The 15,451-nt window shown below is 47.0% G+C and overlaps 1 protein-coding gene across 4 annotated transcripts in view; it reads left to right on the top strand.

Annotated features, from left to right (window-relative positions):
• The first annotated feature begins 2,620 nt into the window (after positions 1-2,620).
• The window catches only part of SLC39A11 (solute carrier family 39 member 11), a 297,599-nt gene continuing 284,768 nt past the window's right edge, over positions 2,621-15,451 (top strand). Inside the window, exons 1-3 of one of the 4 annotated variants that reach the window (XM_033091150.1) lie at positions 2,621-2,730; positions 6,022-6,140; positions 10,586-10,624. In XM_033091150.1, the coding sequence (XP_032947041.1) occupies positions 6,033-6,140; positions 10,586-10,624 (147 nt within the window). In that variant the 5' untranslated portion in view covers positions 2,621-2,730; positions 6,022-6,032. Of the gene's footprint in view, positions 2,731-5,026; positions 5,149-6,021; positions 6,141-10,585; positions 10,625-15,451 lie in introns of those variants that run through there. The other 3 variants (XM_033091151.1, XM_033091149.1, XM_033091152.1) reach the window with 3 other exon arrangements.

The following is a 15,451-nucleotide window of genomic DNA, read 5'->3' as shown; positions in this document are numbered from 1 at the left end:
GCGGAAAATTCAGAAAACTGACTTACGCCGCTTATCATCTTAGAGACAGGCTTGGTTTCAGTTTAATCAGTGGTGGTTCTTATCTAGTAATTCCATGTCATATGAAGCCAGCAGTTGAGCAAGCTTGGGTTTGCATTTTAAATACCTGTCTCAGAACTGGAAACTCTTCTCTCAACAATAGATTTGTATAGTCAGTAGAATCTGTACTTTTATGCCCCCACTTGAGCATAGGTGGTGCAGGTTCAGAGAATCATGATCTAGGCAAAAGTGAGAAGAGACCTGACTGCTGACTCAGTTTCTCCCTCTAGCCCTCCAGGGCAGCTCTTCCCTGTGCCAGCTTCTGAAAAGTGGCATCCAGTCACTCAGCTCCTTCAGATGGTGCTTAGGAAAGGCTGGTTAGACTCCTCTCATCAGTTTATCAGTCATAATGGAGAGAAAATCTCAAGGGCAGCCAGATAGATCTGTCCCACCTGTCAGGGAGTCACTGCCAGAGCCCTTCCAGGCATTTCCATTAGGAAGCCCTGTGATGTCATTGTGCCCTGCTGATGTCATCAAGACCCAAAGGGGTGGAGGAAATTGAGCACATAGCATGTTTGATTGTACGTGTATTTGTGCAGTGACTGTGCTGGACTGTAAAGATTGGTTGGGCAGTTCGTTCTCTTCTTTCTTGCATTTTTGGGTGAATAAAATGCATTTTAGAGTGGATCAGTGTCTTGACTGAGGCCGGATGCTTCTTGAAGGCATGTTAAAATTTAGAGAATGATTTTTATCATTACTTCATAGGAAGAAGCTTACCTTGTGCGATTATACAGGGGTTACTCAGTCTTGACACTGTTGACATTTTGGCCCAGACAGTTCGTTGTTGTGGGGGTTGTCCTGGGCATTGTTGGATGTGTATCTACCCACTGGCACCATCCCACTTGCCTATTGTCCCCTGTGGAGCAAAGTGCCCTTGGCTGAGAGCCCTGGATGACTATCGGGTTAGAAGGAAGTAGTTGGGACAGTCTGATCCAATACACAAATATTGTTTTCCCCTAACTCTCAGGAAGGTCTTTAATATGCAAACTGTAGACAACAAATAATACTTTTGTATCTGACTTATCCATTCAATAAATATTGAGTATCTACTATGTGCCTTGCACTGGGGACACAGCAGTGCAAAAGGCAGACGTGGTACTGCTCTTACAGAGCTTGCATTTGGGGGACTGAGTAAATAAAAATGGTAAATATCAAGAAGTGCCGTGAAGAAAATAAAGAGGTTTGGAAGGCCTATATTACAGTAGGTGTTCAAGGAAGGCCTCTGCAGAGGTGACATTTGAGCTGAGACCCAAATGACAAGAAGGATCCGGGCAGGTGAAAATCTGGGAGACAGATGCACCAGGCAGGGGTTCTAGGCCGTGTTCCAGAGGGAACAGTAAGTGCAAAGGCCCTGAGGCAGGAGTAAGCATGGTGTTCACAGAGAAGGCAGACCAGCCTGGCTGAAGCAGCTTGAGGAAAGGGTACAGTGGTCGAGAGCGAGCAAGCCAGGTCATGTAGGGCTTCAGAGGTTAAGGGAGGGAGCTTGAGTTCTATTCCAATGAGGAGTCCTCAGAGGGTTTGCAGTAGTAGACTGACATAATTGAACTTTATAGCTTAAAAAAAAAATCACTGTTTGGAGAATTGGACTGTTGGGAAAGATTAATTGGGCGGTCAGGCAGGATGAGGAGTCAAAGCTATTATTTTGGGCAGAGGTGGCAGCAGTGGAGATGGAGAGAAGTTGATGAATTCTGGACAGATGGGTGGGGGCTACTTAAAAAATCCCTTAAACAAAATAACAAAAACCCCCTTACATTTCAATAGCACTTCCAGAAACTGCTTATTACTTTTACTTCTAGGATCCCATGAGCATATGTAGTGCGGGAGACCCTGCTCGCTGCGCCAGGTGTCGTGCAGGGGATCCTGCCGACTACGCCAAGTGTCATGCGAGGTGTGAGGCGGGGTTTCTGGTCCCGCTCCCCACACAAGAACGCAGGACATGGTGAGGCCAAAAAGGAACACCCACGGAGCCATAGGTAGGGGAGTCATACCACTATGTTCTCGCTGGCGGCTGGGTTGGAGACACAGGAAACAGGAGCCACACAATTCTCAACCCTCACTGTGCCGCTTGCAGGCTCAGCCACCATCTTCTTGCTAGCCCCCATTTTTTTCCTGCTAGCCTAGCCACGGCAGTTATATTCGTGGCCAATGGCTCACTGGTTACAGCTGATGGCCAACTAGCCACAGCTGATGGCCATTTGATCACAGTCGATGGCCATTTACTACCTGAGCCAGCACCTTTCTATGTGAGGCCGAGAGCCAGGAAACTGCTTTTTGGGGCTCTGTCCCCACAGCATATCTGAGTGTAGTGACATAAATGATATCAGGGGCATGACAAAGTGCTCTTTCCTTGGGTTTCTGTGGCTTCAGATAAGGCTGCAGAGGCTTATTTATACATGCAGAATGTTCTTTCTGCTTGGCCTCCGGGCTCTGTGCTACCCGCCCCATCTGTTTCTGAGCCTGAAGAAGGCTGTGAACCGGAGAATTTATTCTTCTGGCAGGATCTGCCAATCATAGCCGGGCGGGGAGGGGCCTGGTGGCTGGTGGGACACGTGTGCCGGGAGGGAAGCAGGAAGTGATTTCGGGAGTGGAGCCGGCGAACGAGCGGCAGCAGGGGCTGATGGAAGTGGAGTGGGGGCTTGAGAGGGCACCCTAGTGAGTCGGCTTTTCTGTCCTTCAGCGCCTTCGGTCGGGCTGGAGGCCTGGGGTCTGGGGCCATCAGGACAGGCGTGGGGGACTAAGAAGGGCAACGTGGAGTTTGGAAGGGAGTTCCTCTGGGGAGGGGAGGGGGTTGGCGGGGAAGCGGGGCGGCTTTGGCAGGTGGCAGAGGAGGCAGCAGGGGGCGCGGAGCCCCCTCTGCCCCTCCCAGGGGCAAGTTGGAGGGTGTTGACCTGCCTTCTTTTGACAGTGGTTTTCCAGGATCTTCTTCATGTAGTACTTCATGGTGGGCTTGTGGGGGACCCTGGAGCCCTGGGAGTGCGGGTGGCTGCCGTTCCAGCTGCAACGTGTCTGTTCCCACTGGCTCTGGGGGTCAGCAGGTCCTCCTGAACTTGGCTGGGCATCTGGTTCAGGTGCAGCAGGCCAGAGATGGTGCATTTCCAGTCAATCCCCAGGTCAGCTGGTCCGCGGGCCACACTTTCAGTGGGGAGGTCCTGGAGAACTTTTCCACAGTCACAGCAGCCCAAACCCGAATCGTTTTGCTGGATTTCCCTCGTGGAGTCAGGGCGTCTGTGTGCAGTGCCATTATGCGCTGTTTCCACCTCTGCAGCTTCACCCACATCTTGGAGCTGACTCTTGGAAGCAGGGCAAGAGGTTTGAAAGGGAGAGAAAAAATCCTGGATCAACTGGGAGCACCTCATGTCCTGCTGTAGTGACCACATGTGGGGTGGTGTTGGCATCTTTGAAGTTGGGGTGGGAAGGGAATAACCCCCTACTCTGCAAACGAATCAAGGTTTATGTGTTAACATCCAGCTTACAAGGAAGCCTGGGCCTCATTGTGGAAGCTGAGTTTGACGTCCCCAGGCTGACCGCTCCCTGTCCCCAAGGTGCTATTGGTCTACCTACTGGAGAAAACTCGTTGTTATCTCGTGACTTGACTTGGCGTCAGCCTTGCCAGGCCCTTGTAGGGCAGGAGAATCACTTTCTAAGCTCTTGGCCCTGTAGAATTTGTTCCAGCTTTAGACCAGTGCTTTCCACATGAATGTGCCCTGTGCCTAAGAATGCCCCATGCAACCGGATAAAACTCAAGATTCTGATTCAGCAAGTCTGGGGTGCGGCAGAGAGTCTGCATTTCTAGCCTGCTCCCAAGGGCGACCAGTGCTCCAGGTTCTCGGACCACCCTTTTTAAAACAGCGAAGGGGAGAAACTTCTCCAAGAGCGGCTGGGCTTTCATGACCAATGAACAGTGCTGCGACTGTTGGGGTGGGAAGGATGATGGCCTTGGTCTTCCTTCTGTGTTCCTTTTTCTTATAGCTCAGGGTGCTCAGCTGTCAATGGAGACAGGCCTAGAAGAGTGCCTTTCCCTCCTACCAGCCCCCAGGGACACCCACGAGGTCCTTGTTTCCCAGCCCACAAAACCCACATTAACTGGCCTTTTGGGAAATGCAAATGGTTTCCTCTCTTCTGTAGCTGTTAAAAGGCGCGAATTCAGTACTGGGGCAAAAAAGGTGTTTGTTTGTTTGTTTTAATGACCTGTCTTGGGTCATAAGTACTAAGAGGATGATAGCTGTATGCCTTTCTTTGTAAATACTATTGAAAATTTTATCCACAAGCAGCTAGAAATAGAAAATTGGTGTCTTGATCTAGATGTGTCGTTTTAAAAACACACAAACCACTCTTTTTAGGGTAACTTAACAAGATGACATATATAAAAGGGTGTATTTTTTTTTTAATGATTGTTTTTTTTTTTTTCTTTATTTGGTACAGTCACCATCCTGGGTTCTACTTAGGCTATGGGGACACCATTTGAGTCCATAAATGCTGTCTCTGTCAGAGGTTTCCTGGCACCGGGGCCGAACCTGGGCTCACCTGGGCTTGTTGGGTTCACCTGGACCCACAGCCTTCCTAGGTTTGAATCCTAGCTATGCTGCTGAGCCCTGTGGCGTAAGGGCCCCTCCCTCACACCCTCGGTCATGGTTTCCTTCCAGGGTCAATAGAGAGAGGCGGTGTCTAGCCCACAGCTGCTGGCTCCGAGCGCTGGGACCTGGCAGGGCTGAGCCCGGTGGGGTTGTGTCCAGCCCTGTGGGTGCTGGCAGGCCGGTGGGGAGCTGAATGAGCCCTCTGAGATGAGGAGGGCCTCACCCTCAATGTCTGTGTACCAGCACACAGGACTTTTCAACAAATGGGTTTCTCCACCTTGTAACTTTCCACAGCAAGAGTCTGATTCCCTGTCATTTCAGAGCTAGGGTTTAAAACACGTTCAAGTCTAGAAGAGGCTCTCTGAGCAAACACACGAGGGAATGTCCTTCCCTTTCTTTCGTCTGTGGGCAGTGGTGTAACTTCAGCATCAGCAGTTGCCTGGGGAAATGCCCCTTTTGGCTCCATTTCCTTGTTCTTGCTGGGGGTCCTCTCAAGGTAAGCTTGTCCAAGGTGCCATAAAAAATTCAAGCATTTTCTAGGGGTGCCAGAAAGTTCTACCTACAGGGGTGCCAAATGTGAAAAAGCATCATCCCTGCTCTTAAGCAGCTGATGATATAAAAGATGAAGGAGGCAAGCCCACACAAAGAAGGTGCCCGAGCTGTGCTCATCAGGGACGGGAGTGGAATGGAAAGCATGGAATCGAAGTTGGCATTCGGTGGACAACAGGGGATGCTCTGGGTGTGATGGCTGGAGGTTGGGAAGGAAGGCATTCTGGGAGGAGCCGCGTGAAGAGAGACTTGGAGCAGGACCCTGTGGGACTCGTCCAGGTGCCATAAATAATTAGGTTGAGCTGGAATATGGTGCCCATGTAGGGCACCGTGGTAATAGGCAGGCTAGTTGAAGGTCTGTCGGTGACATATGCCCTTGGCGGGCCATGGGAGCTGCCACGGGGAGCTGTTGAAGGTTGGATCAAAACTTAGGTGGAAGAGCTTCGAGAGGGAACCTGAGCTAGTCACCTATATTTGGAGGAGACTGACCCAGTGATTTGCAAGGGCAGGAGGAAGGCCGATGGGCGGGAAGGCTGTAATTAGACCCTCTGCTCCCTGCCTGCAGGCTAAATAAACAGTCTTTGAGCTTCCTGTGTTTGGAACTATTTTCCAGTGTTGTAACCTCTTTCACAGATGTCTTCTCTGGCATCTCCCCAGGTGTCCCCACGTTTCTTACTGAGAGATGGCATGGCTGAAAGGTGCATACACCAACCCAGACCCAGGCCAGATCAGGTGGATGGGGTTAGAACACCTTAGAACACGTGCATGTCACTGAAAGGGACCACTGGCAGCTGACCCTCTCTTGCTCCTCTGCACACAGCTGTATCCAGCATGCTCCAAGGTCACAGCTCTGTGTTCCAGGCCTTGCTGGGGACCTTCTTCACCTGGGGGATGACGGCAGCTGGGGCGGCTCTCGTGTTCATATTCTCTAGTGGACAGGTGAGTTGCCTGGATTCAGCCCTCGTAGCAGGCTCTGAACCACTGCACAGTCTGGCGGCAGACTCGAGCGCCACTGGCCACACCTCCAGCTCGTGGGTGATGTCCTGTCATTTCCCCCTTCTCCCTGCCAGGCCTGGAGAGCAGGTGTCTACGGTTTAGGCATCACTTGTTCCTCCCCTCCTGATTTGAAGGACGGAGGGAGTGAGAGAAGCCCAGTGAGTCAGGCTCCTTTAGCTGCCTGCCCGATTTCTATCTTCTGTCCAGTTTCTTTCAGGCCTGGTGCAGCTCAGTGCATGACTGAAGGGGAACAATAGATTCTGGGTGTGACTGCCGTTCTCTGTGACCTTGAGGTAGCTGGGGTGACTGGACTGACTTGGGGAAAGGAAGGGAATCTGTTCCCTCTCGTTTGCCCCAAATCCAGGGCGCTGCCTTCCCTCTCCCACCCGCTTTGGGATGGATACACTCAGACCTGCCTCCCCATAGGCCTACAGACCCCCACACCTACCCGCCCCACCCCCACCCACCTTTGCTCTTCCTATGCTCCCACACCCAACCCCCACACACACCTGTATCCCCCGTACCCTACACCCCTTTACACACTCCACATATGCTCTCCCACCCTCCCCACACACCCCCACACCCTCCTCAACCCCATTCCCCACACATTCCACGCACCCCACCCCTTTCCTCCACGGCCCACGCCCCCCTCCTAGGTCCCAGATTCCCTTTTCTTCTCCACACCCTTGACTGCCTCCATCCATTGGCCTAGAGTGATCCGTGGATAACTTGATGAATGCAGCCGTAGAAATTGTAGGAGTGGTAAGCGACTAAGTGATTTAAGATCTATCTAAACAGGCTGCTAGGCGGCTCTGGAAACTAAAACGCGCCTAAGACGTTGGCAAGCCAGGCACTCTTGCGTTAGAGACCAGTAAAGCAGGTATTGATGTCAACGATGAGATCTTGAGATCTTATCGGACCTCCCCGGCTGCCCGCCCCTGCCTCCTCAGCGGGAGGCTGGGAGAACATCACCGCACACAGCCGCGAGTGCCAGCTTACTGTCCACAGGTAGTGAAAACGTTCAAAACCCGGTTCCTGAAGGAGAGACCGCCCCCCTCAGGAGCCAGAGGAGGGGCACCAGGTTATCCTCTTTCACCCCTCCTCTTTCACAACAGCCACGCCAGGTTTGCTGGGGTCCTGTCCTTCTGGGCAGAGCAGCCCATCTTTTCATCTTCACCAGTTTCTTTTCCTTTAAGAAGGAAAGATCTGAGCCGCGCTAGCTGGGGTCTAGCTGGCCGAGCTGGCCATTGAGACCTGAGTTCCATGCAGCACTGTGGTGAGTAGAACCTCATAGCCCCATGTGGCCCTGGCCAGTGCTCTGGGGCTCTTTGGAAGCGGGGAGCCATCACAGAGGGGCCCCCTTTTCCTTTGGAGCTGCAGAGCCCCTAATTTGGCTCGTGTTTGGGTAACCACCCAGGTCAGAAGGGGGAATTGCTGAGACCTTTGTCTTTGTGGAGCATACAGGGCGTCCTCAAGACCACATGTTCGCTGATTCGCTAGAAGGACCCATGGGACTCAGCATGTAGTTGTGCTCATGGCTACGGTTTATTGCAGTGGAAGGACACACAGCAGGGCCAGCAAAGGAAAGACACAGGCAGAGCCCGGGGAAATGTGCGCACAGGTGTCTGCCGCTCCCTCCCTCCTGCGACGGGGCACACAAAGTGTGCTCTGTGTCCCAGCAACCTAATGCAGCAGTGCTGTGACGTGTCTGCCTGGTGATGCCTGTGAAGGACTGAGCTCTCAAGGTGTTCCGTGGGCGCTGGCCACGTAGGTGTTCAGTACCGTGCTGCTTCCAAAATTCCAGACTCATGGGAGGAAAGCAGGGGCCCCGCATCTATCACCTGGTTTGTAAAACAGTCCCAGTGACCCACCCTTATCCGTTAGGGAATGGAGGGAACAGTTCCAGTCCCCAGTTCCCGGAAGCCAGCCAAGGACCAGGCTTGAAAGCAGGACCTTCTAAAGAGAACAGGCTCGGGTGGGCTCTGTCAACCCTTTCTGCACAGGAGGTGTGCGTGAGAAGTGGGACGGGGCACGACATGGGGAGACAAAGGCCACTATAGACATGAGTCCGCAGAGGTGTACTCTGGTCCCCTGAGCAAACCTTACTTTTCACCCGACTGAAATGGGGTCACTTGAGAGGAGAGGCACTCAGACATCTGCCTTCATGTGCTGTTATCAACATCAGTATGGCGTCACTCAAAATCTGTTTTCCTGATTTGAAGAGTCATATTTTAATTATAGGAAACTTGTACAATACGGAAAAGCTTAAAGAAATAATTTTTAAAAGTTTCTAATTCCACTTCTAAGAAAAGCAAAAACTTTCAAATGTGTTCAGTTGTATTTGAGTATACATAAGCATATGCATATCTGTTTTCTTTACATAATAAGGGTCAGATTGTTTGTAATGTTTTATTACCAGCTTTTCTCACTTGATACTATAAGCATCCTCTTGTTTCCCTAAATGGTTTTTTGAATATTTTGATTACTTTGGTTACATAAATGGCTATATATATATATAATATCCCATCATAAAGATGTACTGCAATTTATTTGTCCAATCCCTAACAGCTGGACAATTAGGTTATGTCCTTTTTCCTATTAGGCTTTTAGAAATAGTGTTATGAGCACAAATCTTTTGAGCATATATCTGATTAGTTCCTTGAAATAAATGTCTAAAAGTGGAATAACAGGTTTATGGACTGTAAAAAACGTATAATGTTTCTCCCTTGAAGATGCAGATGAATGCTGATAGGGTGATTTTCCCCTGACTTTTGTATGATAGCGTCTGGTTTGATTAAATTAGTTGGTTAGATTAACTTGGTTTATGGCATGGTGTGCTTAGAGAAGAATGTCGTTTCTTTGGCTCACTGGAGTCAAAACCTTCCACCTACCCCAGAGCCATTCAGAGGGGGAAGATGCCACTGGCTGTAGATGACTGACCCGGCGGCTCTAGCTCCCAGACCTCCGTGGGAGTCTCAGGGATCGGGTGGACGATCACCACCCCAACATGTCTGTAATGTGTTCACGTGGCTAGAGATTATATCCCTAATTTAGGCCAACTCTTTAAAATAAAAGCTTTTTACTGAAATACAAGGTGCATATAGAAAAATGCACATTTCATAAGTGCACAGCTTGATACTTTTTTACCAATGCCCATGAAAATAGTACCCAGGTCAAGCACTAGAATAGTATCAGCCCCCCAGCAGCCCTTTCAGGCTCCCCTCCGATCACTATCCACATCCCCAACTTCCATTTGAAGGGCAACCCCTCTCCTGGTCTCTAACAGTAGAGAGTAGATTTCTCAGTTTTTATACATTATGTAAATGGAGTAATCACATAGTATGTGCTCTTCTGTGTCTGGCTGATTTCACCCTATTTCCTAGTTTACTGAATGCTCCTGCCTCACTGTGAGCTCCATTCATATATATACATATATATACACGTATATGCACATATACGTGTATATATATATATATATATGTGCCAAAAAAGTGTATACAAGTGGACACTTTGGTCCACGTTGCTCAAGCAGTTGTTCACCGTAATCAGAAGTGTCTGGACGCTGATGGTAACCACTTTGAGCACCTCTTGTCATTGCAGAAGTCAAACGTGACTTGGATTCATCTTTTGTTATTGGTATATATTGAGTATTACAATTTTAATACAGTTTTCCTCTCTTAAAATGTGTATACATTATTTTTGGCACCGTGTGTGTGTGTGTGTGTGTGTGTGTGTGTGTGTGTGTGTAGTGTGGGTTCTCATTGCCATATGGTATTCTGTTGTTCTGTTGTATGAATATATCCTAACTTGGTGGGCTTTGGGTAATTTCTCGGTTTTGGCTGTCACAAAGCGTGCTGCTGAGAGCATTCTTATACACGTGTTGGGTGAATTCAAGTATGCATTTCTGTTAGGAGTGGCACTGCCCGGTCATAGGGTGCCCTGGTCACTCCCAGTAGATGCTGCCAGTCTGTTTTTCAAAGTGGCTGTGCCACTTTGTACCCCCCTGGCAGCGTGGGAGGGTTTTGGTTGGTCCACATGCTTCTTGCCACCACTTGCCAGTTTCCATCTTTTAGGCCAGATACTTACTAAACGTTTATAGTCATAATTCACAGGGAAAGTGAGAGGCCACACATGGGCCGGTGCCTGCCATGCACCGAGATTCTCGTTGAAAGGAGATTCTCGTTGGCTGTGGGATAGATGGAAGGTTTAAAAAATTTTTTCCCTGGTTTTTGGGCCATTCTCTAAAGGCTTGGATCCAGGCTTTCAGGCTGGTTTGAAAACTCAGGTGTGGGCCAGTCTTTATTCCTGTGGCTCTCTTAGGTGTTATGGCTTCCTCTTGTCCCAGCAAACATCCCTTAGAATCTGAAACATCTTGTTTTCCTTTTCAGAGGCGGATCTTAGATGGAAGTCTTGGCTTTGCTGCAGGGGTAAGTAGCACGTTATAGGAGGGATGTAAATTGATACATGTTTATTCTGACATTTCTCTGCCAAAGGGTATTGCAGACTCTTTCCTTGTGACCAGGATGCAGCTCTGTGATCTTCAGCTGTTAATGGCTCCCTCTTATCACCCACCCTGTTTATTTCCAGTGTATTGGATGCCCTCTCCCCCCGCCCCCACTTTAGACAGTGAAAGAGGCTTGTTGGGCAGCTGCCTGAGGATTTGTAAGCTAAGATAATACTTAGGAAGGGCCTAGCGCAGGGTTTTGTTGGCATTAATCTTCTGTTTCTGTCCTCCTTTTCCCCCTCAAAAGACCTTTTATCATAGACATTTTCAAACAGATTAAAAAAAAAAAAATGGAGTGAATCCTATGATGCACCCCAGCCAGGTACCCTCTGCCCAGTCATTCAATCATTGTTGACATTTGGCTCATCTCATTTCAACTGTCTTCCCCCAGCCTTCTTCGGAGGTTGGAATAGTTTGTAAAAGCAAATCCCAGACATCATGTCATTTCATCTATAAATTCAATGCACATCTCTAACTGAACGACTTGTATTTTTGAAGCACAATCACCATGGCATTATCACACCTACCAAAATGAACAATCATTCCTTACCATAATCCCGCACCTAGTCCACATTCAAATTTCCTCCTCCATTCTTTTTTTTCCCAGGGGTGTCTTCTAAAATTGTTTTGTTAGGAACGGGATCCAAATAAGATTTTCATATTGAACTTGTTGTGTCTTTTAAGTCTCATTTATTCTGTAACAGTCCCATTTTTTCTTTTGTCCATGCTAGTAATTTGTTAGAGAAATTGGATCCTTTGGAGAATGTCCCGTATTCTGAATTCGGCTGAGTGCTTCCTGTGCTAGCAAACTTGTTCCTCAGTCTTCTGTATGCTGGGAGTTAGACCTAGAGGCTTGATTAATTCAGATTCCGTTTTCCAGGTCTGAGTGTGTCATAGTGGTGCTGTGTATTCCAATTGTGTCAGTCACATCAGGAGGCATTTAATACGTGGTTTTCCCTTTTGGCTGATCAGGATTTAGTTCCGTCCTATATTTATAGTCCTGTGAGCTACAAAAACTAGCCCGGGGTTGAGACCTCCCAGAGGTCGGCTGAGTCAGCAGCCATCAGACTGGATGGAGTCTGTGCTTTGGAGAGCAGTGGCGACTCCCCAGGTGTTGCACAGGCATGTCGTTAACGCAATCGGGTTCCAGGTTCTCAGCTTCCCATGTTTCCCCAAACGGCTCTGCCTGAGAATGCCCTGACAGCTGGTTCTCCTTACGTACATCCACTTGAACAGTTGCCCTCTTCCACTTCACAAGAGAAAGACACATGCTTGTCTTATTGCCTGGTCTCTGGGTAGCACATTCTTCGCGCATAAACAGGGGGACCCTTGGAATGTTGTTGGTGCAGAATTCTAATCGCTTATCACTGGGCACAAATCCTGTAACAATTCACATGCTATTCTGTCCTTTGACTGTGGGTCGAATCAAATAGTTAGCAGTGAGATCCTTTAAAGTAATTTTCCATGATGGACCACTCTGGGATTTGGGGCCTGTAACTTGGAAAGAGTTCGAAGAACAAAATGGCAATATTATAACAAAATATCTATTTTTTCCCATTTTCTTCTTAAGTTTTTTAAAAAGAAAATAAAACAAAGAACGATAGAAATAAATTGATCCCTAAGCCTGTCTTTTTCTAGCAATGACTACTTAATATTTATCCACGGGTATATGAATGAATTGAAAAAACAAGAAAAGACTCATCTGTGACAATGCACATCTCCAAGAATAGTTACTTTTTAGTGTTTAATAATTGTAAAATGATGTATTATATTTCTGTTGTTAGGAATCTCTACTGCTAATAGTTGTAATGGTAATTCAATCCAGGAAATTGTGATTTAAGCAGTTAGCACCCAAGGCTCACAGAAAATTTCAAAAATTTAAATTGAAATGTATACAGATATTTATATTGAAGAGAAGTATGATAAAGAAATCAATAATAGACTTTCTAGCCTAACACATGAGTTGCTCTAGGATAAAATTCTGTGGGGAAATGGAATTGAAATATAAGTCGGAGCAAAAGGAACGATGTAAATTTTTTGACTTTTGGAGAAGAGCTTGCCTGTGCATTTTGGTGCGTGTGGAATCTAACCCACAACCAGGAAAGGGTATGAAACATAAAGGCACAGCTTAGTGTATATGTAATTTTAGGAGGATATTGGTAGGTGTCAAATCCCTGCGCCGTTCAGATAAAACAGTTTTGTTAAATGCCAGATGTTTACATGCTAGAAATTACACCTTTTGCAACTCCATCAACTTAGATGAAAGCATTTTAAATGTCAATTTCAAAATGAGTGATGGGTACCGTGGTGTTTCAAAGTTCTTATAGGAGGCACACAGATACAACATTTCATGTTCTCTGCCATCTCAATGCTTCTGTCCAGGTGTTTGGGTGTCCTGTTACTTTTTTAGGCCAAATGACACTACGTTTGACATAGCAAAAGACAAAAAACAAAAGGAAACAAACAAAACCAGGGGGTGTTAGTCTTCAGGATGTGTAAGAATGAATTTGGGAGCATTTAAACATGAACATTTAAGATGTAATTTCCTTAAAAACATCATCGGACCAGTGTATTCCTGTGTTCACTTATCTGTGAGGCTCGGGAGTAGTCTGATGTCTGATTTTTAAAGTAGTTGGTAGGGAAGAAGAAGCAGTTCTAAAAGTTATTTATGTGTATTTATCAGAATATAAGTCATTTGCTTTTTTAAAGTTGACCTTGAATGTGAGCCAGTTGCACAAAGGAACTCCTGGCAGGTGACCAGAATCAGAGAGAAAAGTCAAAGCATGATGTGGGGACCTTTGGGACTCAAACTCGGGAGATTTCAATGGCGTTGGCGAATAGAAGCCTTTATTCTCATAAATGCTCCCCAAACTAGGGAAAGGCAATAGAGTGCAGGTGGCCTGGTCTGTCATACTTGTTTGTACTGATCATGGAATAATTGACATTTAATATAGCTCACCTATTGGTTGGGACAGTGGTTCTAAATCAGGGGTGATCTTGCCTCCCAGGGGACATTTGGCCTGTTGGGTTGTCATAACTGGCATCAAATGGGTAGAGTCCAGGAATGCTGCTGAACACCTCGGGATGCACAGGTCCGTCCTCCCCAACCCCCCAAATAAAAAATAATCCTGCTCCAAGTATCAGTGGTGCCAAGCTGAGAAGTCTTGGTCTTGAGAATTCTGATGTATTTTCTCTAGTCACAGAGTGGAATGCATAAAAATTCAGATGTTTTTCAAGTTAACAACAAGAAGGAGAACGTTCCCTTGCCTCTCCCACTTGCTTCCCAGATGTCACCACTGTGAACCTTGAGCTGGATCTTTGGAGAACTTTTGTTATGCCCGTGCAGTGTGTTGGGACAGTTAAATGTGGCCCAGTGGCCGGTATCGGAAAGGCTCTGCCTCCTCAGCACAGCTCTGAGATGCTTTGAATTCATATCTTGAAAAGGGGAAAATTGGCCATCAGTCAGTTGACTGGAGTCCCATCGTCCCTTGTGCAGATGTAACATGTTTTTATTATCTGTCGTGCATACATTTATGTCTGTGTTACTTGCATTGAAATATGTATCTAACATAATGCTGCAGTGACATTTTATATGGTATAATCGTGCACTACAACAAGTGTTTCTAGAAGAGAAATTCCTGGGATAAGGGTCATGTATATTTTAAGTGTGCTTAGCAATATGTTTTACGGTTTGTTTTTGCTCATTAGCAAGGCCTTGGAAGCATTAATCAGCTCTCCTTAAATGACTCCTCTTCAAATCCATTTGCCTGTTTGTCTCCTGACTCCTTAAATCACTCTCCAAGACACGAGTAATCATTGTCTTTTTTTCTGAGTACCCATGTGTGGCCTTGATTTTTGCCTGAGGCATGAACTTGGGGAGAAAAGTTACCAACTAAGAAAAAAAAAAAGGATAGTCATTATTTTCTGTTAGAGTCCCAGAGTCAGACAACTTTAAAGCTGGAAGAGAGTTTAGATGATTATGATAACTCATATTTATCAAGTCCTTACTATGTACAAGATGCTTTGCCAAGCACTTTCTGATCATCTCATTTAATTTTCGTAACAGCTTGGTGAGGTGTGTATCCGGTACTATTATTTACCCCCACTTTGCAGATGAGGAAACTGAGGCACAGACTATCAATAAATTATTCAGGATCACAGAGAGAGCAGAGCTGGGATTAGAACCCATAATCTGACTGTAGAACTCCCACTCTTAAACCACAGTGCCTTCCAGCTGATGTCTGGTCCAGCTGCCTCTACATGCAGATAGAAAACAAATCCAGAGAGAGTACATAACTTCGCCAGAATTGACAGTTGCCTGATAGGGGCAGAGCAAGGATCAAACCGAGATGAGAAGTCAGGGGCTGCCAACGTTTCGCTGTGTGTCCTTGGGTAAGCTCCTTAGGCTTCCTGGACTTCAGTTGACTCTGCTGAGAACTGAGGACATGGGACTGGGGGGTTTGTTAAGAGCTTCTTGGGTTTTCACATTTCCAGGGGTGAGTTCCAGCAAAAGTTAGCATAGACCTTTTTGTGGTAAGGCAGTTTTGAAGTGTTGCTGTTTGATTTTTGGTTCACCTACTCACTTACCTATTCGAATGGTAAATTTAAACAGGTAGTGGAATGTCTTTCTATCCCAGAGAGAACGCATTCATTGTCCCCAAAGATAAACGTTTAGATGAATTTGGAGAGGCTGAAACGTCCAGGGTCACCATTTTCATTTTCATCACTCTGATTCTGATGTCTCTTTCTG

The sequence above is a fragment of the Rhinolophus ferrumequinum genome, chromosome 21, assembly GCF_004115265.2.
Source record: "Rhinolophus ferrumequinum isolate MPI-CBG mRhiFer1 chromosome 21, mRhiFer1_v1.p, whole genome shotgun sequence".
Taxonomy (NCBI): domain Eukaryota; kingdom Metazoa; phylum Chordata; class Mammalia; order Chiroptera; family Rhinolophidae; genus Rhinolophus; species Rhinolophus ferrumequinum.
Note: the sequence above shows the minus strand (reverse complement) of the source record. Positions and strands in the feature narration are given on the sequence as shown.